This window comes from Natator depressus, chromosome 2 (assembly GCF_965152275.1).
Source record: "Natator depressus isolate rNatDep1 chromosome 2, rNatDep2.hap1, whole genome shotgun sequence".
Classification (NCBI taxonomy): Eukaryota; Metazoa; Chordata; order Testudines; family Cheloniidae; genus Natator; species Natator depressus.
In genome coordinates this window covers 189,654,597-189,680,916 of record NC_134235.1, presented here as the reverse complement: position 1 = coordinate 189,680,916, position 26,320 = coordinate 189,654,597, and the positions used below count along the sequence as shown (strand labels likewise).

The following is a 26,320-nucleotide window of genomic DNA, read 5'->3' as shown; positions in this document are numbered from 1 at the left end:
TTGCTGCAGGGTGGGGCAGGGTGCTGGACCCTCCTCCCTCCTCATTTTGTGAGGGATGTTTTTAGTAAAAGTCAGGGACTGGTCACGGCTTCTGTGATTTGTTTTTTGTTTTGTTTTGTTTAGTGCCAGTGACCTGTCCCTGACTTTTACTAAAAATATCCATGACAAAAATCATAGCCTTACCCATTGGTACCGACCACACCAAGACCTTCCACCTCTGAGTCAGTGGGATCATTCGGTATCATGGGTACTGTGCGAGCAAAAGACCCTAAATGGGCTGGCTTGGAAAAAGGCACGAAAGGAAGACCTACAGTCCCTCCCTCAGTACTGCTGGAGCAGCTCAAACATGCAGCACTGGGCAGCGCTACAGGCTGTGGCACTACCTTCTGCCTCTGTAGCGCATTGCGTATGACCCCTGGCACCATCAACTGCAGCAAAGGCATCGGTACTGCTGACAACACCCTCGGTACTGATGCTCTCAATACTGCAGCAGTTTCTCTGCCACAAAGATCTCCTAGTCTCCTCAGCACCGGAATCTCCACTCCTCAGTACCGACTTCACTCCAGCACACTCGGTACTAAGCCAACTTACCACATCCCCAGATCAACTCCTTCTTTATCTAGCGATGAAGACGGTGAGGGTGAAGGGGAAAATCTACTCCTCACCTATCCACGCAGCTACTAGAATCTACTCAAGACAGTAGCTCTCTTCACACATCTAGGTCTACAAATAAATGAACAAAAATCAACACTCAGACCTGTGCAGAAACTGGAGTTCGTTGGGGCCTACCTCGACTCTCAGGAGGCTACAGCTTCGCTGCCCTGACATAGGTTTAGCACTTGAGTAAATCTAATCACCACAACGCAAGCCAGTCCACAGACATCGGCCAGGACCTGCCTCCAACTGTTAGGCCACATGTCAGCAATGACATTTGTGTCAAATATGCCAGACTGCACATATGATGCCTGCAAGGCTGGCTCAGGACAGTATATATTCCACACAGACACAGCATTAACAAATGTTTTATAATGCCAACCAAAGTAAAGAAACAAACAAACAAAAAAACTTTACGTTAGTGGACGCAACCAACCAATGTTTGTGCAGGAATTCTCTTTGCACAGAACCTTCCATTGATGATACTCCCAACTGATGCTTCTCTGCTAGGTTGGGAGGCACACCTGCACAACCACACAATCCAAGGCCTCTGGTCCCCATTGGAATCCACATTAGACATGCATAGGCTGACCCGCAGCTCTAACAGGTTTATCTCCCATCATTCTTCCCAAAACCTCACAGGAATAAAGGAGAAGCAACACTGCGTGCTCTAGATGTCCAAAGAGCGCTAACATTTTATATTGAGAGGACAAAGACTTTCAGAAAATCACCAAAGTTATTTCTTTGCATCACCGAACAATCTAAGGGAGACACCATATCTAAACGGAGGCTATTTAAAAGGCTCTCAGACTGCATAGACCTTTGTTATCACCAACAGCTACAACCCCCGCTGGGGACCTGCACATGCTCCACTTGAGCACTCTGTGCTTTGATAGCCTTCCTCAACAATATGCCCATTATGGACATCTGTAAAGCAGCAACCTGGGCATTAGCCCATACGTTCACACAGCACTATGCCACAGAGCAGCACTCCTCATCAGACTCTCTATTCAGACTTATGGTTTTATCATCCGCTAAGACTACAACTCCAAAGACCCTCCCTTCCACCAAAGGCCATTTCTCTACAGTTACCTAAAGTGGAGCACCCACAGGGACACTCCTCAAAGAAGAGGAAAAGGCTACTTCCCCCTGTGCAGCAACTGAGGTTCTTTGAGATTAGTTGTCCCTGTGTGTGCTCTCCTACCCTCTCTCCTCCCCACTACTTTGGAGTTGATTTTTTTTCACACTAGTGACTGCGGTAGAGAGGGAACTGAGGGGAGGTTGGTCACAAAGCGCTATGTAACCCCCAGAGGCAGCAGGAGATGGGGACTGTGCATGTGCAACCCAACCAGGCACTGCTATTAAAAATCTCCAATTACAGACACAGGGGCGCAGATTCACCTAAAGTGGAGCACCCACAGAGACCAACATCTCGAAGAAACTCACCCTGTGCAGTAACTGAGGAACTTTCTCTTCCTTAAAACTACTTGGCACACAGTCTAGGTGCTCTTTCTACAGACCCATTCTGTCTCCCAGATATCCAGATGGGGTAACAAGCCACATGGAACCCACATTTTTTTTTCCCAGCAGGATCAACCAACACCTGCTAACATTGTAAGTAGTTTCCGGCAAATGAAAGTTTTAGGGGTTTTTTTTAAAATGGGGTAATGAATGCAGTACGTGGGCTTCTTCTCTCTGTTAGTACATGTTTATGAACAGGAATTTATATAAAAACAAAAGGTATCTGCTCTAACTGTATTTTTATTTTCTGTTAAAGCATACAGTAATTTCTTACTTAAGTTATGAGGTATACACTGTCTTCTAGGCTAACTTCTGGCTTACCTGTTGTCATAATATCAAGCTTAACATTTGCTTTGCTCCAGTTATGTGCAGAAAATCTAGCTTTAGTCAATTAAAGAAAATTTTCGTTTGAATGAGTGAGGAGTCATTACTGATATTTTGATTGTTTTTAAACAGTAGAGGAATATAATACTTGAGATGGAAGGTATTGGGTTAAAATATAAACAAATAGTATGGCTCTTTTGTCTGTTGTGTAAAATATGACTATTATATGTCAAAATTATTACATGGTGTCATGTTGTAAGAAAATGAATGTATGTAATCCTTTCTTTCACAATCAACCATTGTTATCTATTGATGTAACTTGACAGCATGTCAGGAAAAGCTTGTCAGTACAAGAATTATTTTACTGCTTCTGGTAAGGAACATCATATCAGAAAAGGAAAAGAGAAGAAAAACATTGATTTCGTTCTTGTCATATTTGCTTTAACTGATTGTTAAAACCGTGGGACTTGGTATCCTTAGGGCCTGAGTCAATATAAACAATTTCTGGGCTTTTGCATGTCGCTGTGTTAAAATTCCATTCTGTACAGAATCAAATGTTAACTAACTGCCTTCAGTTTTGCTGGAAGAGGAGCTGTTAAAAGAAAAACTAAAAAGATTAAAACTCTTATCTTGTTGGTCAGTGAAAATTAATAGAAAATTCCAAGAGCCAGCAAAGATTCTCTCTAAGGGGGGAAAAAAGTAGTATATTTAGATTTACCATGATGTCAGCTAGTTGGACTCGAAAACTTCATCTTTCCCAATACTTGAATGTGCTTTTAAATAGCTTTGAATGTGTTTTGTACATAATTGCTTATATCATCATAGTTTTAAAACAAAACAAAAAATCTTGTGTCATTTTAGAGGGATTTGTGCGGACAGTTAGAGTTAATATGTAATTTACCATACATACTGGACTCGGTAGTTTGTCTTAGTCTTTTACATTCCAGTTATTTGGCAATTGCACAAAGTAACTAAGCAGAGATTTTTTTTTTTTTTTTTTTTGTAACATGTAAAAACCCTTACCCACACCCACACACCATATAGGGAAGAAGAAACTTTGAGTTTCAACTTCTGGGTTTTCTATGAGTTCTTCTGTTGTAATAGTTTCTTCAGCCTCCTAGCTTCTGCATACTTAGCATACTTTGAATAGGAAGTCAATCCCTTTACCTTTCTGCTGCCCAGTAGAATTCCATACAATGTTTTAATATGCTAGAACAACCCAATTCTGTTAGGCTTCACTGAACCTGATGTATCCTCTCTGGGCCACAGATTACAAGTGAAAGTGCTGTAAAAACTATTATAGGGATCAAGAGACTTGTTGGTGCCTCTTTTGATGGACAAACATACTTTATTTACCTCGTCTTCCTCTTTTTAGGCCTAGTACAGCTAAAAAATCTCTTATTTTACTAATCTTTTATATTGATAGATCATTAAATCATGGTCTCGAATAATAGTGAATTTTCTGCTTTAGGAAATCCCTTCAGAAGTTTTATTGCTCCTCTGATGGCTGGCTGTGGACATGTGTGGTGCTAAAAGTACTACAGATTGGGAGGAAAACAATGTAGCTATAGGTGAATGAATAAAGGGGCGAAACTATGACAAGTAGAAACAGAGTTACTGGACAAAGCACTAGAAGATATACTGTAGAGAATAATCCTGTGTTATCTTTTCTCTCTCTAATTCTGACTTGTAGTGTTAAAATACTATTTCTACTGTCTCTATTCACTGCAATATTGTAGAAAGTTTCAGGCCTGTGTTTCAAAGGATTCCTAGATTAATCTGAGTTTTAAGGCCAGAAGGGACCATTTTTATCGTATAGTCTGATCTCCTGCATAACACAAGTCATAGAAAAACATCAGACCTTGATTTTAAAATCTCCAGTGTTTGGATAATCCACCACAAGCCTAGGTAAATTATGTCAGTGGTTAATTACCTTCTCTGTTTTAAAAATTTGCATCTAATTTCTAGCCTGAATTTGTCTGTTTTCAGCTTCCAGCCATTGAATCTTGTTATATTTTGTCTTCTGGATTGAAGGGAACAGAAATTCGATAAGAGGGCTCTAGGTAGACTGTGATCAAGTCACCCTGTAACTTTCTCTTTTTGTTAAACTACATAGATTGAGCTGAAGTATCTGGCACTGACCACTGTTGGAAGACAGGATATTGGTCTAGATGGACCATTGGTCTGACCCAGTATGGCCATTCTTATGTTTTTATGAGCTCTTTAAGTCTGTTAAGGCTTATTCTCCAATCCTTAAATCTTTCTCATAGCTCTTCTCTGCCACTCTCTAGTTTATCTGTCATTCTTGAAGTGTGACCACCAGAACTGGACACAATATTGTAGTAGCAGTTGCACCAGGGCTAAATATAGAGGTATTGTAATCTCTTTACTACTGCTTAGTACTCCCCTTTCATACGATCCAGGGTTCCATTAGCCCTTCTGGCCACTGCATTGCACTAGGAGCTCAAGTTCAGCTGATTTATCCACTGTGACCCTCAAGTCTCTGTTAGAAAATTAGGTTGATTTAACTGCCTTGGTTAAGAGTATGAAAAATTCACACGCCTGAGTGGTGGTATTAAATTGATCTAAGTCCCTGTGTAGACGAAGCCTAAACTTGTGCCATCGACATAGCTACCACCTGTTGAGGAGGTAGATTACGAGAGTACTGCACCTGTCAGCGTAGGTAGTGTCTACACAGAAGAGACACAGTAGCGCAGCTGTACCACTGTAGCATTTAAATGTGGAAAACCTTAGAATCACTGCTTTCCAGAATAGAGTTCTCCCATCTTGCAAGTAGGGCTTGCATTCTGTGTTCCTAGATGTGACCTTGCATTTGGCCATATTGAAATGTGACTAGAGTATAGATAGGCAATGTTGTGTTTAATTTGGTATTTTATATTTATTTCAGTTTGCAGATTTTCTCCATATTCTGGAAATTCCATTGTTTGCTATTTGATTTGGGTATCAATTCATATCTTTAAAGAGTTGCACTGTATGTCATTGTAGTTCTCCCCTCTAATGAGTTTTGAATGACTGGATTTATCCTGGTTAGCCTTTTTACATGGATTAAGCTAATTCCAGTAGCTGGTTGAGGTTCAATAGCCTGAGTCTGTGCGGGCTGACATATCTTATTGTCAAGTCCTGCATAACAGGTTGTTTGACATAATCTGGCAGTTTAAAAAATCATCTTTTTTTCCCAATGCAAACGAAACTTTAGGGAACAGAGAAGCAGACTAATGCTGGGACTCTCCAGCGCTTAAAGACAGCCTGTGGAGTTTTTCTCAGAATCCTCATCCGGGGGGAAAAACTAGTTTCTTTTCCCTTGTGATGCAATTTTTCCACTCTGATTAACTGTCAGATCTCTTGACTGTTTGTTTGGTTTAACAGGTTTGACAATGAATCCGAGTGTAAGAGGAACAATACTGCAAGCAAGAAAATTTGATATAAATGTCTTGCTCTTCTCTAGTTGCCTGTTGCTGTGCAGTGTCTCTTTCCTAAAATACTAATGAATATAGGGGGTTTCCAGACCGACAGCATTTTCACTGGAGGGTAGCTTGTGATGGCGAATGAGTGTCCGTTTTTTGTTGAACGTATAGAAAGATGTGGAAGGGAGAGAGCAAATTTTTTGCTTGGGACAGATGTTGTAACAACCCTGTGTCAGTACAGGCTTGGCCTTTTTATACAGATTAGTTTTATCAGCTAAATACTTTTACCATTCTCCTTGTTAAAAGTAGTGCTCCCTTGAGACAGAAGAAAACACGCCAGTTAGGACTTTCTCTCATACTGAATTCTATTTTTTTTATTTATTGGAAACCTTTCAAGAATATTTTAGGGAGCTGAGGTGGAAGCCTTCTCCCTTTCTTGAAAGCTTTTGTGAGGCTTCAGATTTCATGTGACATATAAGCGTGATAAAGAGGAATAGAGGGTGGTGAGGAAAACAGTGGAGAAGCTTCTTACAGTGTTTGTGTATAATTAAAGAGCAGGCCTCCTGGGAAACAGGAATAAAGACATAACTTACTGTTGGACCAAAAGTAGGCTTGACAGTTGCCAGAAAATTGATGCTATAATAGCCCACCTACTGGCAGGAGAATCAAATGCACTCTTCTCTCAACTCCCAACATGAGACCTGTCTGAGGATCCATTTTTCCTCCCTGCAGAAGGATAGAATCTGTTCTTGCAGCAAGGAGTTCCGAGGCAAGGAAGGTGAAAGCTCATGCCTGGAAGACAAAGAAGCCTACATTGAACTGTGTCTTATGAAGTGGAAAATATTCCAAAGTGCTGTGTTTAAGAGGTAGAGAAGGAAAAAAATTACAAGCTATAAAAGCTTGACCTAATGCTGACATCCTAATGTGGGACTATTGTTTGAACATGTGGAATGTGTGATTCAGATTTTATTACAAGAATTTCAGGAAATCTTATGCTTTAGAAATGCATGAAACTGCACAAGTAACATCTAAAAGACTGTGTAGTTAAATATCTCTGGCACTTTTATCTCATAGAATCTTCCAATACAGCACTACAATTTGTGTTGAAATCAGAGTTATCAGTTTTAAAATAGTGGAATCAGTGTAGAAAACTTCAAACTGTTACTTTTAATACTTAAAGGTTTTATGGTCACATTCATACAGTACAAATACTATAAAGTATCAATATGATAGACCCAAGTGGCTGTTAATTTTTGAATAAAAGGCTTATTACAATAAATCTGTGATGCAAGGAGATTACATATCAAGTTACATGATGCAGTATCACTTTATTGCTTCATAAAATGGGAACATATCAACTGAAGTTCAAGGCTAAAAGAATCCAGAACACAAGTAATAAAATCAAAGTGTAATTTGTGTGGATTTTCTGAATATTATAAAGTGTTGATAAAGTGAGAATTTGGAACTTTATTTTACTGGACAAATTTTATTCCATCCAGTGAGTACTTCTAGACAAAATATTTGAGCCTAAACGTGCAGAGCATTTTAACATGTTTCCTGTTGCAGGTTCATGGACTATAGTACAGTTGCTTTGGAGAAAACAGTATAACTTAGCTCTTAAAAGCTCACATTTTCTGGAGATTAAAATAGGACTTTTCATAGACCGCTAAATGTTCATGTACTGTTGCTATATAGGAATCCTGAATTTACGCACGGTTATTCCAGCCATTCAGCCTCTTCACAGATTTGAAGTTTGGCATGCAAATCACTGTTGACAGCCAACAGGCCCTCTTGGACTGCTTAAAACTATGAAAGCCAACCCCTTGCACGATTGTTACAGATTACGTTTGTTGTAATATATGCCATATAGAAGTCAGGCCTGAAATGGTGTGATCTGAAAAAAGGATTCAGCCCTTCTTATATGTATATCAGATAATCAGCTATCCCAACATCTTAGCTGTTCTTTCTGCCCAAATCCTCTTAGAAGGACACAGCATGTCTTTGAGAATTTTCTATATGTATTTATTAATACAAGAATTGGACAATTACATTTGGATTTGAAACTAAAGAATTTTTCTTTTCTTTTCCTCTTCCAGGTGCTCAATACTTGCCTGCAGTGCTTATGTTGCTCTGGCTTTGGGTGATAACCTTATGGCTTTGAATCATGCAGATAAACTTCTTCAGCAGCCAAAGCTGTCAGGATCTCTTAAGTAAGTCTGGATTGACCATTCTTTTGCCCCTGGTATCTGGAAGAATCTGAGTTGAAATGCCAACATTTTTAACTTGTTGCCAGTGCTGCCTTTAAGTCTAAGAACGCAAATATTAGATCTGACCCTTTTCCCCTTGAAGTCTGTGGCAAAATAATCACTGACCAGCAGGAATGGGGCCTAAGTTTTTATATATGAAATCTGTATAATTGGAATGGTCAGATTCTGTAACTACTTTTGGTGCTTCTTGTTAATCTTGAAAAGGCAGTTTGGTCCAGTGACTAAAGTAGCAGACTAGATATTTTAGGTCTGGGTTCTGTTCCTGGCTCTGCCATTGACTGACTTTGTGAGACACAGATTCTGTGCTTCAGTGTCTCCATCTGCAAAATGAGGATAACAATGCTTACTATTTCTGTAAAGTTTATTTAGCCCTACAGGTAAAAAGTGCTATGGAAGTGCTAGTTACTTATTTGTATATGTATTTAATGTTAAACTGCTGTGAATGGGCAGTAACTGCTCTCCACAAAGACAGGTTTCAGAGTAGCAGCCGTGTTAGTCTGTATTCACAAAAAGAAAAGGAGTACTTGTGGCACCTTAGAGACAAACCAATTTATTTGAGCATAAGCTTTCGTGAGCTTCATCCAACGAAGTGAACTGTAGCTCACGAAAGCTTATGCTCAAATAAATTGGTTCATCTCTAAGGTGCCACAAGTACTCCTTTTCTTTTTGCTCTCCACAAAGACTGCTACTTTGAGTATTCAGTGTGTAAATTAGCTTCAAAGGGGCTTTTAACTTCCAGAAGATAAGCAAGATACTTTGAAAGAAATCCAGCTACGTTTACAGAAGAGATTGCACGTGTGTAATATTCCTGTTGGACTCAGTCATGTTGGTTGTCATACAATTCTGAAGGCTTTTTGTTTAAAAAACAAACAAACAAACAAGTGAGCTTGAACCCTTATCCTTCACTCCCTGGCTATAAGTGGTATTTCATGCTGGGGTTCACAAATCTGTTTCCATACATACATATGACGAAGTGAGTTAATCCATTCATGTTTGTAGTACTTTGCTGGCAATATACATGCTAAAACCACCCATGTCAAGAAATTAACTGATCTTAATTTTTGTTTTTGTTACATGCCTAATGTTACTTCATTGTAGCTTTTGTGCAATCCTTTTATGACCCAAATATTCTTAAATTTGAAAGTCCGCCACAAACTGCTTTGTAATGGTATGCCCCAAATGGAGAAATAACCGATCAGAGTCATATTTGGGAGCAAAAGACAGCCATTTACATTCTTTGCCTTGCAGAATTAGCTGTTCTCTGTGTTTAATTATGCGTGTTTTCTTCACGTTACTGAATGGGGTAAATTACATGGAGGGAGCTGACTGTCTGTTGCGGTGACTCTGTGTCTTTTTAGATTATATGCTTCAGATTAAAACGCTTCAGTTTATGGATAGTTGTTTATATAATAATTGCTTTGCCTTTTAATACAAATTGTCAATAAATTCCTTGTGCGTGCTAATCATTAACTCAAAACAAAGCAACTTTGCTGTAATTTGAAATGGATTCTATATTGTGATGTCTTATACATATGTGTATCATTTTTTTTCAACTTTTGTTTTAAATTTAATATTTGCTTGTTAATTTATATATTGTGGTAATATCTAATATGCAATCTTAATTAGAACATTTTAATTTAATTTTAAAAAATGCAGATTACCTGTGCCAAGCTAAAAATGGAGAACATCATAAACATCTCTGTGTTGTTAATTGTATTACAGGAGCTCCAGTTGGGAATGGTTTCAGAGTAGCAGCCATGTTAGTCTGTATCCGCGAAAAGAAAAGGAGTACTTGTGGCACCTTAGAGACTAACAAATTTATTTTAGCATAAGCTTTTGTGTGAGCAGTAGCTCACGAAAGCTTATGCTCAAATAAATTTTGTTAGTCTCTAAGGTGCCACAAGTACTCCTTTTCTAGTTGGGAATGGGCGTCCCATTATGCTAGGTGCTGTACAGACACGTAGGACAGCACAAGAATGTACAGCCTATATTCCCTCATTGGGATATAAATTTATGCCTGCAATTTTGTTTGTTTTTAGTAACAGACTCTAGTAGCAGGTTGGGGTGTTTTCTTTTGGGTATGAAATCACTTAGCCTTTGTCTCTATTCCCATTTGGCAGATGGAGAAACTAATACCAACCTCCCAAGGATGTTCTGAGAATTAAATGATGTTTTTTGTATAGCAATCTGAAGGTGTAAAGTGCTACATAAGTGCTATTTATTTATTATTATTAAATGACAACTGGATACTTTGGAGAGTAGCCCTGATCCCACAAACTCTTGTGCACGACTGATTTCACTGGGACTACTCACATGCATAAGTGTTTGTAGTATTGGAGTCTAAAATGGCAAAAAGTCAAATGACTTACTTATAAAAGTATCTCCATAATAATTTCAATGCAGCAAACTGTCACTCAGGTAAAGAAATACATCCAGTTTCTCTTGTGAAACCGTAATATGGTAATGAAACTTGTCCAAGTGGAATTTGTATCTGAATGTTTGCTGTTGTAGGTTTCTTGGCCATTTGTATGCAGCAGAGGCTCTCATCTCTCTAGACAGAATATCTGATGCCATTACTCACTTGAACCCTGAGAACGTCACTGATGTTTCCCTGGGGATCTCTTCAAACGAACAGGATCAAGGTTAATGAGTCTACACTTGATTAGAACCGGTCGTGCTTTCAGCTGCCTTCCTTCTGTAACTTGCAACATATATAAGTTTGCAGCAGTTTTTGTGAGGTGGATGGTCTGTTCTTTAGTCCTTAGTTTTTGGTTTACCTCGTGTATATTTGTAATTTAGTTCAAAATAACTAATGTATTGCTCATCAGTTTGTCTAAACATCATTTGTTGGAAGTTTGTTATTAAATATGTAATTACAGTTAACGCTTGGGCTTCTTACCTGCTAACACTTCACCCTTTTTCACCCTCCATGTTCGTTTTCAGAGTTTAAATACCATGTACATACACTGTGGGGATATGAGAGGGGAGATGGTTAAATCTGTATCTTAAAACTTCCAACGCTTTTGGGGGGTGGGGTAGGGAATGTAACAAAAACAGCTACTTTTAGATCCCATCTATACAGTTCAGCCTTCAGTAGCAGTTCTGATTTGAATGGCACATTTGCAGTTTAAACTTTATTGCCCATCATTATACTGCAGATTTAAAAGATGTTTGTAGATAAGCAAAACCCTTACATGAAAATTGAAAGCTTTCTAAATGGTCCACGATTTCTAACAAGCTGATAGATTTTCTGGTTTACCATAGACAGTCCATGAAGGGAAAGTCCAGCTTGAATCTGCTGTCATAAAACGATAGGGTTTTCTTTTAAAAGCCTTAAGAAGGCTCACAGGACATTCTGGCTTTTCTTGTCTCTACAGGGTCAGACAAAGGAGAAAATGAGGTGATGGAATCTTGTAAGTAATAGCTCCAGAATCCAGAAGTAATGCAGGCATTTGTCTTGCCACAGTGTAGAATGAAATCAAAAGTGTGAAATAATTTTGATTATTTTTTCTTTCAGCTGGCAAGCAGACACCCCAGTGTTATCCCAGTTCAGTCACTTCTGCACGAACAATGATGTTGTTTAACCTTGGCAGTGCTTACTGCTTGCGAAGTGAATATGATAAAGCTCGCAAGTGTCTCCACCAGGTGAAAAAACAAACCTCAAGACAGCTTTATGTACTGTTCCCTTATATAGGAGCCATCTTCATCGTTATGCTGGAAATATTTATGTTCACACTTTAAAATGAAACTTCAAAATAACTTCAGGAAGGGAAATGGTTTTTAAAGAAAACTTTATAGCCTTTCCTCCCCCCTCATCTTTCCCCTTTATCCTTCAGAAACTTGCTCAGTTGAAACTTGCTATATGTTTTCAACCAGAAGATAAGCCTGAAAAATGTTTTCAGTAATAATATTTTAATTAATCTTTACATATTCACCTGATGTCAAAGCCATTTGTCTGCTTAGGTGAATTTCTCTTGGGTGTTTTATCGAAATGAATATTGATACGATGGTCTAGAACTACTTTAAATGAGCTCTTCTGGAAATAAGAGCTGTTCTGGATTAGTTCTAATGAAGTTGTTCTCAATTATGTCAACCATCATGCCAACATCCCTTTTAGCTTCTTTGTTTTAAAAAACATTGGGGTGGCTAAAGGGAAGCCAAAGGCGTCAAACTCTCTAAAGCAGTCAATTAAGTCTGTAATTTTAGCCTTTTTCTTCACATTTGCCTTAAACTGTTGGTGGGTGGGCTTAAAATTAAGCTGACACTTAATTGTTCCCAAAACTGGTGATAGTTATTGCCCTTAAAAGCAGAACTTTTGTGGTGTTTTGGTATTCCAAACACTGGACTGCTAAAACTTGATTTTAGTTTACTTTTAAGACTGTAAAGCTGCTCAACTGCCTTGGTGGGAAGTTAGGATGCTTTATAGCTGTTTATCCGTCATATCAAAATCTAAACACACACATCCCATTTCTGTTGCCTGAATACAAGAATTTCACTTGTGGAGTACTTACAAAAAATGTGCAAATACTTGTACTGAAAGGTTAGGGGTTTCCTGAGGCTGAGGGAGTTAATTGTCCTTGGAGTTCAGTTTCCTCCAGTTTTTCTAGCTTTTACTCCCTCTTCCTTTCTTCCCTTGGCATACCAGCTCTCCTCTCTGTACAACTAAAAAGGGTTCTCTGCAGAATAACTTAGGCTGTCATAATTTAATCACTGTCCACAACAGGATACTACTCTGAAGTTGAAGCTATTCAAAGCTGTTCATTTCCTTCCTTTCAATAGAGCCGATCCATGTCACTGGGTGCTACATGTAACTATCACCATGTGTGAAAGAGAGGGGACACAGAATGACTTCACTGTGCATATTTAAATGGATGGATAGGTGGTGTTCAACACTGAGTGAAACCAACTAGAAAAACAATGGGCAGGGACACCATTGGATTTTATATCTTGCAGAGAGAAATAGGGTAAATTAAATGGTGAAATAGCATTTTGGTACCAAGTTACGCAAATTACCGTTCAGTCTTTTAACTGTACTGCTTGGACCAGGGCTTTTTATACAGAATCATCTTGTCCCATATTTTTAGTTTTCACAAATATGGTCCCAGTCCTTTTCAGGAATGTTTGTATATGTGTTTGGGGCGGGCGGGGTATTAAACCAAATACAGTTGTACAGGTTCAGTTAATATAATTTCAGTGTGCTCACTTCTTAGTGAAGTAATAGCTGTATTTTGGGCTGAACAAACTGTAAGGCTAAGGGGTTTATAGCAAATAAACTTGGAGGCCCCTGAGTCTACTAATTGGTGATTAGCGAGTTAATGGGAAGCATCTTTGTTGTACTGGAAATATTTAATTGTTCACACTTTAAAATGAAATTCAAAGTAACTTCAGGAAGGGAAATGATTTTTTTTAAAAAAATCATAGCCTCTCCTCCCCCATCATCGTTCTCTTTTATCCTTCATGTCTTCCTTCTTGCTAAGCTATGAGGAAAGGAAATAAGGCTTTTGTATGAATAGTTGCAATATATTTGTTTACATGTTTCAGAATTGACTAGGAGAAGGGCTGTTTTCTTCCAGTGTAAACAAGACTAACACAGATACGACAATGATGCTTGCTCAGCTGTAGAGGGAAGGAAGTTGAGGTTGAAGGATGAAGAGGAGGGAAATGAGTCAAATATTTAATAACATTTGCCCTTTCAGAGGCTTGACAACCCTTGCTGTTTTTCTTTGCATGTTAATCTCGAGAATTTTTCTGTTTTGACTGAAAGGAATGACACTGTGCTTGAGCTTTCTGAGTATAGGAGCCAGTCGGAGCACAGAGATTAGAGTGACTGATCGGAGAGCTGCATATTTACCACACAGTTTTGAGAAATAATTGTACTGTGATCATGAAATCCTTTTATGCTGCCTGTCAGCTGATCAGAGTATGGGGGAATCAAATACTATATGATTATTAAGAAATAAACATCTGTACAAATCATTGGCAACCAATCTGAGCACAGGGAACTAAGTAACTATATAGTATTCCTGCACTCTGGCTGAGACAATGACATTTCACTGCATTCTCAAACTGCTGCAGGTTGGGAATAGAGAGAGAGAGATCCCTAGCTGGTGCACATCTGAATAGGTTCATTAGCTTTATAATGGAGGATCTGGTCATGTGACCGTAGGGAGATTTTTGAATGAATTGCTCATCTGGGAAATCACCCCTCCAAGAAAAAAGAGACAAAACCTTCAGATTGGCTCAGGAATGACTCCTTTATATTTGTCATGTATGTATGTAAAAAGCAGATGGTGCCTCTGAGTAGAGGTGCGAAATATTCTTACAAGGCAGATCATCTGTCATCCTCTCTGCATACATGGACCTGATGGCAGGTATTGATATTTCAAAAATAGTACCTTAGTTTGTTTATTGCCCTGTTTTATAACTATCCTGTTAACTGGTATTTTCCTTCTTGTTGAATTATCTGTTGAGTTATTAACCTTTTTTCTCTTATTTTGGGGTAAGGCTGCTTCACTGATCCATCCCAAAGAAATTCCCCCGGAGGCCATTCTACTGGCTGTGTATCTTGAACTACAGAATGGTAAATAATTTTAGCATCTTTTCTAAACAATTTTAACCCCTTTTATGTTGATTGGAGCTTCCTGTGCTTCTTGTGCTGCTTGTGTTTAATTAAGATTCTTGGCCTTACTGCAAACTTTACCGAGGAATCCCCCAACCTTTGAAGCTGAAGCAGTAGAATAAAGCCTTTAGTAGCATCCGAAATATATGGTCTATTTAGACTTTGAGTTCAGATGTGTTACAGCTCAGCAAGTTGTGCAATTAATTGTTCCCCACATTTCATGTCCAAAGCTTTTTGTGTATGTGTGTACGTACATTGGTTGCCATCTCTTTGTTTTTATGTTTCCTTTGTAACTGATAAATACTTATTTTTACACAAGGACTCTTAGCCTAAATTACACAGCTGGCTGGCAGTGCCTGCTGTAGTTCAGACTTAAAAACAATGTCTAGCATAAACCTGTTCTTACCCACTCGAAAGCATTCATCTTCTGGGCTGAAATTTTCCATGCATTGTCTGTGTACAAAAGCAATTTGTCTTGGAAAGTTTGAGCAAAATCCTATCAGTTAGTGACAAAGAGTCTATATGGTGCCACAGGACTAACAGACGTATTGGAGCATAAGCTTTCATGGGTAAATACCCACTTCGTTGGATGCATGTATGCACCCACGAAAGCTTATGCTCCAATATGTCTGTTAGTCTATATGGTGCCACAGGACTCTTAATCTGGATCCGTAAAAGCGACAAACATGGATACCCCACTGATACTTATCAGTTAGTGAGTTATGGGAGATTGAATGATGAGTTTATGCACTTTCTTGCACCTTTGTATAAAGCAGGGGTCGGCAACCTATGGTACGTGTGCCAAAGACTGCATGCGAGCCGATTTTTAATGGCACGCTGCTGCCTGCTGGGGTCCCAGCCGCCGGCCCCGCTCAGCCCACTGCCAAACCCAGGCCAGCAGCAGGCTGAGTGGGGCTGGTGCCCAGGACCCCAGCAGGCAGCAGCATGCCATTAAAACTCCTGCCCACCCCTGCCTGCTCTTCTCTGTTTTCTCTTCCCCCCCGCGTGGCGGCAGGGTGAAGAAGCTTGGTCCTGCTGGCTGCTGCTGCAGGGCAGGCAAGCTCCCCCCCCTTTTCCCCTCTTCCCCCAGCGTGCTGGGTTCCTGCCCCTCCTCCTCTCCCTCCCTGCCTCCGATCAGCTGATGGCCCAGCAAGGGATGGGGAGAAGTGGAGCCGCAGCGTGCTCACTGCTCCAGGGAGGAGGCGGAGAAGAGGTGGGGACGGGGCCTTGGGGAAGAGGGGTGGAATCAGGGCATATCCCCTCCAGCCCCCTGCCGTGAACCACTCTGGGCAGGGGGCTGGGGGTGTGGGTTGGGGTTGTGGGGGTGCTCCCAGCCCCCTGCACCCCCCACATTCCCACCCCCACCCTGAGTACCAAACGGGAGCTCCTGCATGCCCCCCCCCACTCCCCCACACACACACATTACCGCCTGCACCCCTCGCACCAAATGGGAGCTGCCAAGGTAAGCACTCCACACCCAAACCTCCTGCCCCAACCCTGAGCCGCCCTCCCTCATTCTAGCTACTGGCCAGACTCAACCCCCAGCCTGCTCCTTCACCCCCCATCCCTGTGCTCAGTGCACTCCCACCCTCAGCTCAGTGCAGAGAGAGAGAGGAAGAGAATGGACTAGAACCAGGGAGAAGGTAGGTACCCACCCTATGTGGGCAGGGCCAGGATCCCAGACCAGCAGTTAGGACCCTGGCTGGCAGGAGCTGGCGGACACTCAGCCCACTGCTGGTCTGGAGTCCCAGCCACTGGCCCTGCTCAGCCCGCTGCCGGTCTGGGGTTCTGGCTGCTGGCCCCTTGCCAGCCACTGTCCCGGCCGCAGGCCCCGCTCAGCCTGCTGCCGGCCTAGGTGAACGGAACCCCAGGCTGGCAGCGGGCTGAGCAGGCTGGTGGCGTAAGATCAGCATTTTAATTTAATTTTAAATGAAGCTTCTTAAACATTTTGAAAACCTTTTGTTTACATATGACAATAGCTTAGTTATATATAGACCTATAGAGAGAGACCTTCTAAAAAACGTTAAAATGTATTACTGGCATGTGAAACCTTAAATTAAAGTGAATAAATGAAGACTCGGCACACCACTTCTGAAAGGTTGCCGCCCCCTGGTATAAAGTATAAAGAAGGCCTAAAAGGTTTGTTGGGTTTTTAAGGGACACCAACCTGAAACCTATTAAGCTTCCAAAAATAAGTTAAATAGTGCCATGTACCACACCTACCCCGAGACGTCCTCAGTTTAGTATTCTCCTTCACTTGCTTGTCCATATGCACATTTGCATCGTGCACTTGAGTCCAGAGTATTTAGTCAGCAGTACCTAGACCTCACACGTATGCCCTGAGAGTCCTCATGCTCCACATCGAGGGCATGCAAGGGCAGAACGCACTGCATTCCTCTTACTCACGTCTGGCTTGAGACTGAGCTCCCTGCCCTTGCAACTGCCAGCAACTTCCTCCGGCGCAATTAATAATTTTGACAGTTTAAAAAATATTTTTACCGTATATTATCTAACCATAAGTTTTAGCTTAGTTTGACTTGACTTATTGACAAGCCCCAGGATGGTCTCATCTAAGTCTCGTGGGTTTAAGTATTGCCCCACATGCAAAGGGCCCATGCCCGTAACCAATGATCATGCAAAATGCCTTTTATTGTCCCCTATCTAAACCACAGCCTTCAACAACACTGCAGATAGTGGTGGCACTAAGTGGGGAGTTATCAGCCCTTCCTATGCCAAGGGGCACCCACTCCCTCTCCCCAACAGACATTGAATACAAGTTCCTCCTCAACATGCCTCAGGCTCCATCTGCCTTTACTCTATACCTATGCTGCAGCTTAGCCTCAAAAGTCACGCCGCTGAAATCCAGCCTGATTCCTGTCCAGAACATTGAATTCATAGGAGCAGGCTTAAGTTCCGCCAAGTCTGTGGTTTACATCCCGCAGGACAGATTCAACAACCAATTGGCCCTCATCTGTCAGTTGGAACAAAACCCAAATACCATAGCAAGGATCTGTCTGATGGCTACTAGGACATGTATCTTCTGTCACCTTTGTGACACCACATGCCAGACCTCACCTCTGCTGCTGGTAGAAGCTTACCCAACTTACCAACAATCATCATTAGTAATGCATCTTTGTGTGTCCTCTCTAGTTCTGTCCTCCCTGACACACTGGAAAAATCCAGCAAGCATCTGCAAAGGGATTGATTTCCATTCTCTCTCTCTTTCCTTCCCCCCCCCCTCCCCCATCACATACCATAGTGACAGATGCTTCACTAAGGGGATGGGAGGTCATATGATATTGCTCAAAGTGCAAATCCTCTGGATGGTATGGGAAGCAAGGATGCATATGAACCTCAGAGCTTATGCAAAACATCAAGACTTTCTCAAACTTATCAGAAGACAATCAGTACAGATAAGGACTGACAATACAATTACCATGTTCTGCATCAAAAAACAATGCGGAACCAAGATGCTGTCAGGTTGTGGACCTGATGCATCAAACATTAGATTGTCCTGTCAGCAGTATACTTACCAGGCATTTAAAATACATTGGCAGGCAAACTGAGCAGGCACTTCTTCCAGAATCACTACTGGGAGATAAAGAACTCTGTTCTCGGGTCACCTCCAGATAGACTTGTTTGCCACATAAGGTCACAAGAAGTGTTGAATATTTTGTTCTAGGGGAGGCATCAGCCTGGGCTCCCTGGCAAATGCATTCCAGGGTCAGGGACCTTAATATATGCCTACCCTCTGATATTGAGAGTGCTCTGCAAGGGTCAACAGGAAGATTCATACAAGCTGATTGTGATAGCCCTGGCATAGCCATGCCAGTTTGGTTCACAGACCTGCTATACCTGTGAACCTTCCAACCCAAGACCTTACCTCTGCTCCCAGACCTCATATCACAGAACAAGGGAGAGATCCTACATCCAGAACTGAAATCCTTCCATCTCATAGTGTGGTACCTGGGTGCATGTTGTCAGTAGAATATGCCTGTTGTTCTCCAGTGAGGAATATCCTTATGAACACCAGGAAGGAGTCTACAAGAAAAACCTACCTGCCAAAATCGACAAGGGTTTCCCACGGGTGCTGTAGAAGGCTGATTGTTCCTCACAATTCTTTGATACCTCAGATCTTAGATTATTTGCTAGAACTAAAGAACAATAATTTGTCATTGAGTTCAGTCAGGGTTTGCTTTCCACTCATCACCCCCCGGCCTGGAAAAACCCAATATTTTCTCACCTGACTATGATGAAATGTTTAAATGGGTTGATTGACGTATTCCCACCGATCGAGTACCTCATTCCACCATGGGACCCCAATTTTGTAGTTTCATCCTTCATGAGCAGACCATGTGAACCATTTGCTACCTGTTCCTTTTTACACTTCTGCGAAGATGGCCATCACATCAGCAAGATGGGTAAGTGAGATCCAAGTACTTATGGCTGACCCTCCCTTTGCAATCTTCTATTCCGGTAAGATATCTCAAGGACACATTCCAAGTTCCTGCCAAAAGTGGTTACTGACTTCCACTTGCCAGTATTCTTTTCAAAGCCTCTTGCCTCAAGAGCACAAGCAATGCTACATTCCTTAAATGGCAGGAGGGTATTAGCCTTCTACCTGTATAGGACAAAACCATTCAAATAGCCTTGGAGAATATGTGTCAAATAGCCTTGGAGAATATGTGTCTGTTTTGCAAAAAGAATAAAGGGGATCAGCCATATCAACACACAGACCATCAAACTGGATCTCCAACTACCTCAAGACCTGCTGTGAAGTAGCCAGAGCAGAGCCACTTGGTTCCTTGGGCTCATTCAACTAGAGCTCAAGCATCATCAGTAGCTTCACTGAAGAGATGTTATTCACATACACATTCCACATAGCCTCCATCCACTCAACTTTGGTGGTCCTTATCCTTCAGATTCTGCAGTTGAGAAGAAACAGAGGAGCACTGATGCACTCTGCCCTTATATGCCCTTTATGTGGAGCACAGGGACTCTCGGGGTACTGCTCATGTCCACCAATAGTGCAATGTGTATATGGACAGCACATTTCAAAGGATTCCAGTTACTGTAAGATGAGTAAATTTCCCCTGTTGCTGTGTGAAGGACCCACATGGAACAGGAATGACAGCCCTCATTCTGAGCGTCTCTGCATGGGCACAACCAAGCACCCACATGGAGCCCTGCTGAAGCCATCAGGACTCTGGTTGCAAGGGACCCCCAGAGCAGAACCACCTGCAGGACTGGGGCATTAGTAACTGAACAGACAGTGCTGTCGGTGCTCAATTTTTCACTACTCTAATCTCTGTTACAATCTTGTGTTACACGTAAAATAGTACATAAAACATATTCAGATAGGAGTGTGACTTAAGCTGATAGTTTTAAGATTTTTCTCTTTATTTTCAAAATAAGAAATATGAAGTCTCATATTCTCTGGTTTTTGTGGATAATTTATATGTTGAGTGAGAGATTTCTTATCTTTGATATTGAATTCCGAACAAAGACATCTTTTGAGGAAAAACTGGTACCACCAAAAACTTTTAAATAGTCTGAATAAAAATCAGGTCCCTTCAATTAACCAGATTTTGCTTGCCTGGTTTCTTTGACTGCACAGCTACTACGTTAATGACAGCTCTGGACAAGACCTGACGTCTTTTGTTTTTAAAGCAAACTTTGGGAAACCCTTCTGGATTTACTTCAATTTACAAAGCAGAAGAGCACAATCCCTTTTTCTTTTCCTTTTCAGGTCTCCTTCTCAAAGTGGTGTAGATGTTCAGTGTGACTAGAGCTGTTTTTATACAAACATCACTTCAGTTCAGAAATTCTCATTACTCTCTTTCCCCCTCTTTTCATGATGCATGACTTGAGAGAAAAATTAAAAACCAATCTTTTCAGAATTCATTAAACGGAAAACAATTCAGGGTCATGTTGGCTTTTTTAAAGGCCATTTTTCAATGAAAACTTTTGTTTGAAAAATGTGGACCAGCTCTAAGCATGACTGATTTAAGTCAGAATCTTAGCTTTAATATGTTCTGATTTGTATATGTATCCTTGATGTCTCACTTGTGTTTCCATTTATTATATACTATGTTGTCTGTGGGGATGATTGAGAGATCAGTGATGGCAAAGGAATATAATTGTCTAAGAACCCTTATGTTTTCAGATCTAATAGGATTGTACAAAAGTCCAAGTTGGATGTAGGGGGCAAGGTGGCTCTGGGGATTCATAGTGTCAAGTACTCTGCGAACTCTAAGATCTTAAAATCAACTTACACCTTCAGGACAGAGACTTGATTTTAACTGTTAATAGCTAGGAACAGCAGCTGGAATTGAGCACTGTTGTTGCTTCAACTATCTTTTTTTGTTTGATGTGCATTTATAGTAGGTGACATCCACTTATCAGTATGTTGATCATTATGAAATAGCATATGCCAGCTGCAGCATAAGATTTACCAGAGTTGCATGGGTGGGACCTACCGCGGGCAGGGGATTGTCTAGAATGACTTTTCAAGATTTTTCTGTCCCTGACTCTCAAGAGTTTGTCATGGGTAGAAGTGAATTTTAACTAGAAACTGTTTTGTAGGTAACACTCAACTGGCACTGCAGATCATCAAAAGAAACCAGCTTCTCCCTTCAGTGAAAACACACACTGATATGCGAAAGAAGCCAATATTTCAGCCAGTCCACCCTATCCAGCCCATTCAGATGCCAGCTTTCACCACTGTCCAAAGGAAGTGAAGTCTTGCTATAACCTGACAGGCCCTAAGGAAGAGGGCTTGTGAGTTTGTATATTTTTTAAACTGTCTCTTAGCCACCTGAATACCAGGCATATTGGAATGTGCTGGCTTGTGTACATTTTTAATAAAAAAAAAAAAAAAAAAACCATTTCAATGAAAAAATCATGTCTGAAGACGTTTGTAAAAGGCATTTAGTGTGGAACTTTTCCATTTTAATTACTAACAGGCCTGATAGCCACCATCTATGCTGTTAATCGTTTTAACTCACACTCTTTGCAGTAGTCATTAGTTTTGATTCTGCTTTTTTCATACAGAGCAGTTTCTGTTTGCACCACTGCTCACTTCTATTAATTTTCAGTACAGACAATCAGACAGCACAGCTGCCTCTTTTTGTTAACAGAGAGCCTCTGCCCAAGCTCTCTACTCTTCAGGCTTCTTAGGGACCAGGGACAAACCACCATCATCAGATCTGTACAAAAAGTAAGTCATCTGCCAACCTGAGACCATTGTGATCATCTAGTCTGGCCTGTGCTAACCAGGATGTCATAGAAACAATAGTATTGTACCTACTGTATCGGAGACACCTTTTCTCTGCTATTTTTGCTATGTCACCTTGAGACATTTACTGGATTCCCTACCTGCAGACAGCTAGTGTCTGCAAGTTTCTGTTTTACAAGAAGAGATTTAACTGTTATAGGTGACTTTCCTCAGCTGTCTCCAATCTTAAAACCCTTTGTATAGCTGGGCGTACGGTTTTATTTCCTTAAAGCTACTCCCTGTATAGATTCTGCCATGTACGATAACACTTCTTAAAAAAAGTTTAGTAGATAGATAAGCCTGATTTATTATCTTGAAAGGTATAGAGTGGATTGATGATGGTACCTATCGGAGCATCAGAATTGTGAACTGCGGGAGCCTTGGGTTTGTTCTGTGTCCTCCCAGTAAATACAGCCCATCACTGCTAAACTGCATGGTGGGATGAATGGAAGATAGGCAGAGACTAAACACCTCTTCACTTGTGCCTTAAACTAGGAGAGAGCCCAATGCACTAACACCCAGGGCTCACCTAAGCTCCCGTGCACATGCTTCTTTGCTACACACAACGCTTCATACTTCTAAAGCCTGCTTGTACGCAGTGGTGTGTCTCCCATGTCTTGCAGCCTGACCCCATTCTAGTCTGAGCTAACTTGCCAATTTTAGGGCTGTGTTAGCTTGGTGTTGAGTCAATTGATCTAAAGTTAGCTTTGAATATTTTAAATAGTAAGGATATATTAATAGCTATTAATACATTTATGTAGATAAATGTCTGAAACACAACAAGCTGCTTTATACATATAAGGCAGAAACCTCAGACTGGCTAAGTCTCTTACCTCCGGCCAGAAGAACTTTTACAGGAAGGTTGGACAAATGCTAACCATGAGAATAGAGAAGTGTCAGACTAAGGGCTTGTCTACACTGGCACTTTACAGTGCTGCAACTTTCTCGCTCAGGGGTGTGAAAAAACACCCCCCTGAGCACAAGACGTTTCAGTGGTGTAAAGTGCCAGTGTAGACAGTGCACCAGCGCTGGTGGCTACATCCCTTGTTCAGGTGGGGTTGGGGTTTTTTTTGGTTTTCAGAGCGCTGGGAGACCTCTCTCCCAGAGCTCTGCCACCACTGCACCAGTCATGTTAAAGCACTGCCACGGCTATATGAATAATCCATATGGAAATGGCTAAACAGTGTGCGTCAGTGCCTTGAGAGCAATCCGTTCCTCTTCCACATATTTCGAGCCCTGAGTGGTTGGTAGGTACGCAGTGCAAACTGTATGCATCTGAATTTCCTTCATAACACAAAAAGACCAGGAGGACTTGTGGCACCTTAGAGACTAACCAATTTATTTGAGCATAAGCTTTCGTGAGCTACAGCTCACTTCATCAGATGTATTCAGTGGACTATGAACTTCATAACACAGCCTCCCCTGAGTCCTACTACTGCCCAGTGTGGGTTGTGTCTCCTTCTCCATGAATCTCTTTTTACTGCGTAGGAGCATGCATACACACATTTACAACGCAGGCATTCTAGTAACCAGTAGGTGTTCTTACGGGGCTTTGGTTCCTCTGAATTAGGCATAGGTGCCCTCCTCCCCTCTTTTATTTAAGAGCCAGTAAAACAGGCTCTAGTGTTGGAATTTAAACCTCATTTCTCCGCTGTCCTTGTGAGTATAAGACCATCAGTGTACCACACAGAGCAGCTTCAGCACTTAAATCAAAGAGCTGATGAGGCTGCAGCGCCCTGTGAGCACTTCAGCTAACTTTCTTGGAGGGTGCAGGGGGTAGGGTGTGAACTCACGCTTGGATTAATTCGAAGGAGTAGTCTGCAAATTTCACTTTCCAGGTGGGTAGTTGTGTTACTGTTTATGGGATCTGGCAGGTACATCTGGTACAAATACTCTTAGGCACACTGCTAAACCTTGTGATTTTACTAGCACTAATGTTTGTAGAAAGTAAAATGCAAAACAATTGCTGCACATATGTGCAAGTAATATGCATGTGCAAAAGCATTGCTCTAAAATAAAAAAACTTGTCCAATCTTTACAGCAATCATTCAGCTCTATCAACAAGCCCCAAGCAGTCACTTCAAAAGCTGCGTGAAGCCAGCATGACCCTTATCAAAACTTAGCAGGTGCTCAGCTTGACGAGTACAGTCAATGCTAAAAGGCCATAATCTAGCTGGGTCATTAGTGTCCAAGTACACCTGGAATTTACTAGCCTACATCCTTATAGTCACTAGAATGGGAGTGGGTAGAAGGTGATCAAGACATTAGCTTGCATAGTAGTCACTTGAGCTAAGAATGTACCATAATTCAAAAGGGACTGTGTGTGCCAACCAACTCTGAATATCTGCAGTATGAACATTTTGGAAGGGTTAAGATAATCACCATTAGGGGGATAGATCACCCTCATTTGCTTACTGTGGGATCTTTACCTTTCTCTTGCTGTTGTCAGACTGAAGTAGTCAGACCTTTGGTCTCAGGCAGTTTGGCCATTCCTGTGCAGTAATGAGCTGTGGGTCAGTTCAGCTGCATTTCTTCTGTACCACATAGTTGTCCATACCTGTGCATTTGTTTCTAGCCACCGGAAAGTATGCTCATAGGAATGCTGCCTCTGAGTGGCTGCAGGCCAGTGCTGTCAACACAGTGATGCAAATGAGCTCTGAGCACAGGAAAGTATGTCAGATAAATCACCTAAGCAGTGGCCAGCATCCCCTGTAGGAGGAACAATAGCAGGCTGGCTTGCTCTAGAGGGGCTATTATGCCAGTCCCTTTCCGCACTCATGGAAATGGTTAGTCTTGCTTGTTGCAGAGTCTAATTTAAACATTGATGTGAACACAACAGTGAGAGTACTCTTGCGTGCATGAATGGTCATTAGCATGGACTAGGTCCTTGCTGCTTGTATTTAACTCCAGCAGTGGGAAAACGTTGGCAAGCCCATTAACTTAGCACTTGGTGAAAATGGAAAGCTTATAGGCCATGATACCAAGCCCTGGAGAAGTATTTGATTAATAGGGAAGCCTTGAAATGATGGGCCAGGACTGTGAACACCCAGGAGCTGGTGCCAAAGTCACAACTCTGTTTTTGCTTAGCAGACAGCAAATTAGCTTCTCTACCCTCTCACTCCTGGGGTTTTGAAGTCCAAGCTGCCCAGGTAATATTTCAATGTGACAACATGGAAAGATGCATTAATGTTGTTTCAGGATCAGTTGTCTGCAAAGTTTATGTCCCCCTCACCTATATACTTTAACTTCAGCACTCAGCTTGAAGTATTCTGAAATATGTTTGAAAGGTGACCTCTGCTTATTTCTATAAAAGGGGTTAGTCATATCACAGCACATTGACTGATTCAATATAAAAAGGTTGAAAGATGCTTTCTGTGTGGTCTCCTCCTGAAGAAAGGGTTTTCCCTCCCCCTCCTAGGAATGTGGAGTATTCACATGCAGAAATGCTAATGTATCGTTTCAGCATTTCTCAGCTCCGCGAGAAGGCATGCAACATTACGCTCACCGGTTTGCAAAAGGATGCAGTTGTTCCCCAGATACCACCTATCTAATCACACTTGAGCGGAACTATTCATTCTTAACTCTCCCTCGAATCAGACTGCTCTTCTGGCCCAAGGGAGGCTGAATGCTAATGTAGGCTTGTAGTTTGAAGCAGAGACGCCTCAGTATTTTCCTGCAGCAGAAACACTTTCAGAAACTGGCTGTATATTTAAAAAAACAAAAACAAAACCAAACCAACTCCTAATGAACTAATGCCTGAGCTCAGCTGTGAAATATTTACTAGGGCTGTGGGTTAGTTGCCGTTAAGTCAAAAAACTAAATTGCGATTAAAAAATAAATCACGATTAATGGCCGTTTTAATCGCCCTGTTAAGTGAGAGAATACCACTGGAAATGTGTTCAATATTGTGGATTTTTTTTTACATTTTCATATATCTCTTGTATTCTGTGTTGTAATTGAAATCAAAGTGTAGATTTTGATGACAGTGCAAATATTTGTAAAGAAAAATTGAATGAGGTGAATTGAAAAATACAAGTACCATAGTGCAGTCTTTGTCCTGAAAGTGCAACTTACAACTGTAGATGTTTTTTTTTTTTGGCTACAGAACAGCACTCAAAACCAAAACAATGTAAAACTTCAGAGTCAACAAGTCCACTCAGCCACTCACTAAGACAAACAAGTTTGTTTACATTTACAGGAGATAATGCTGTCCTCTTGTTATTTACAATGTCCC

At 41.2% G+C, this 26,320-nt stretch overlaps 1 protein-coding gene across 3 annotated transcripts in view; it reads left to right on the top strand.

Moving 5' to 3' along the window:
• Positions 1-26,320, top strand: part of CNOT10 (CCR4-NOT transcription complex subunit 10) — a 63,363-nt gene extending 37,043 nt beyond the window's left edge. For 2 of the 3 annotated variants that reach the window (XM_074945611.1, XM_074945609.1), the window contains exons 14-19: positions 8,021-8,134; positions 10,703-10,833; positions 11,569-11,604; positions 11,709-11,836; positions 14,696-14,771; positions 21,396-26,319. In XM_074945611.1, coding sequence (XP_074801712.1) covers positions 8,021-8,134; positions 10,703-10,833; positions 11,569-11,604; positions 11,709-11,836; positions 14,696-14,771; positions 21,396-21,550 — 640 coding nt within the window. In that variant the 3' untranslated portion in view covers positions 21,551-26,319. Of the gene's footprint in view, positions 1-8,020; positions 8,135-10,702; positions 10,834-11,568; positions 11,605-11,708; positions 11,837-14,695; positions 14,772-21,395 lie in introns of all 3 variants that reach the window. The other variant, XM_074945610.1, reaches the window with a different exon arrangement.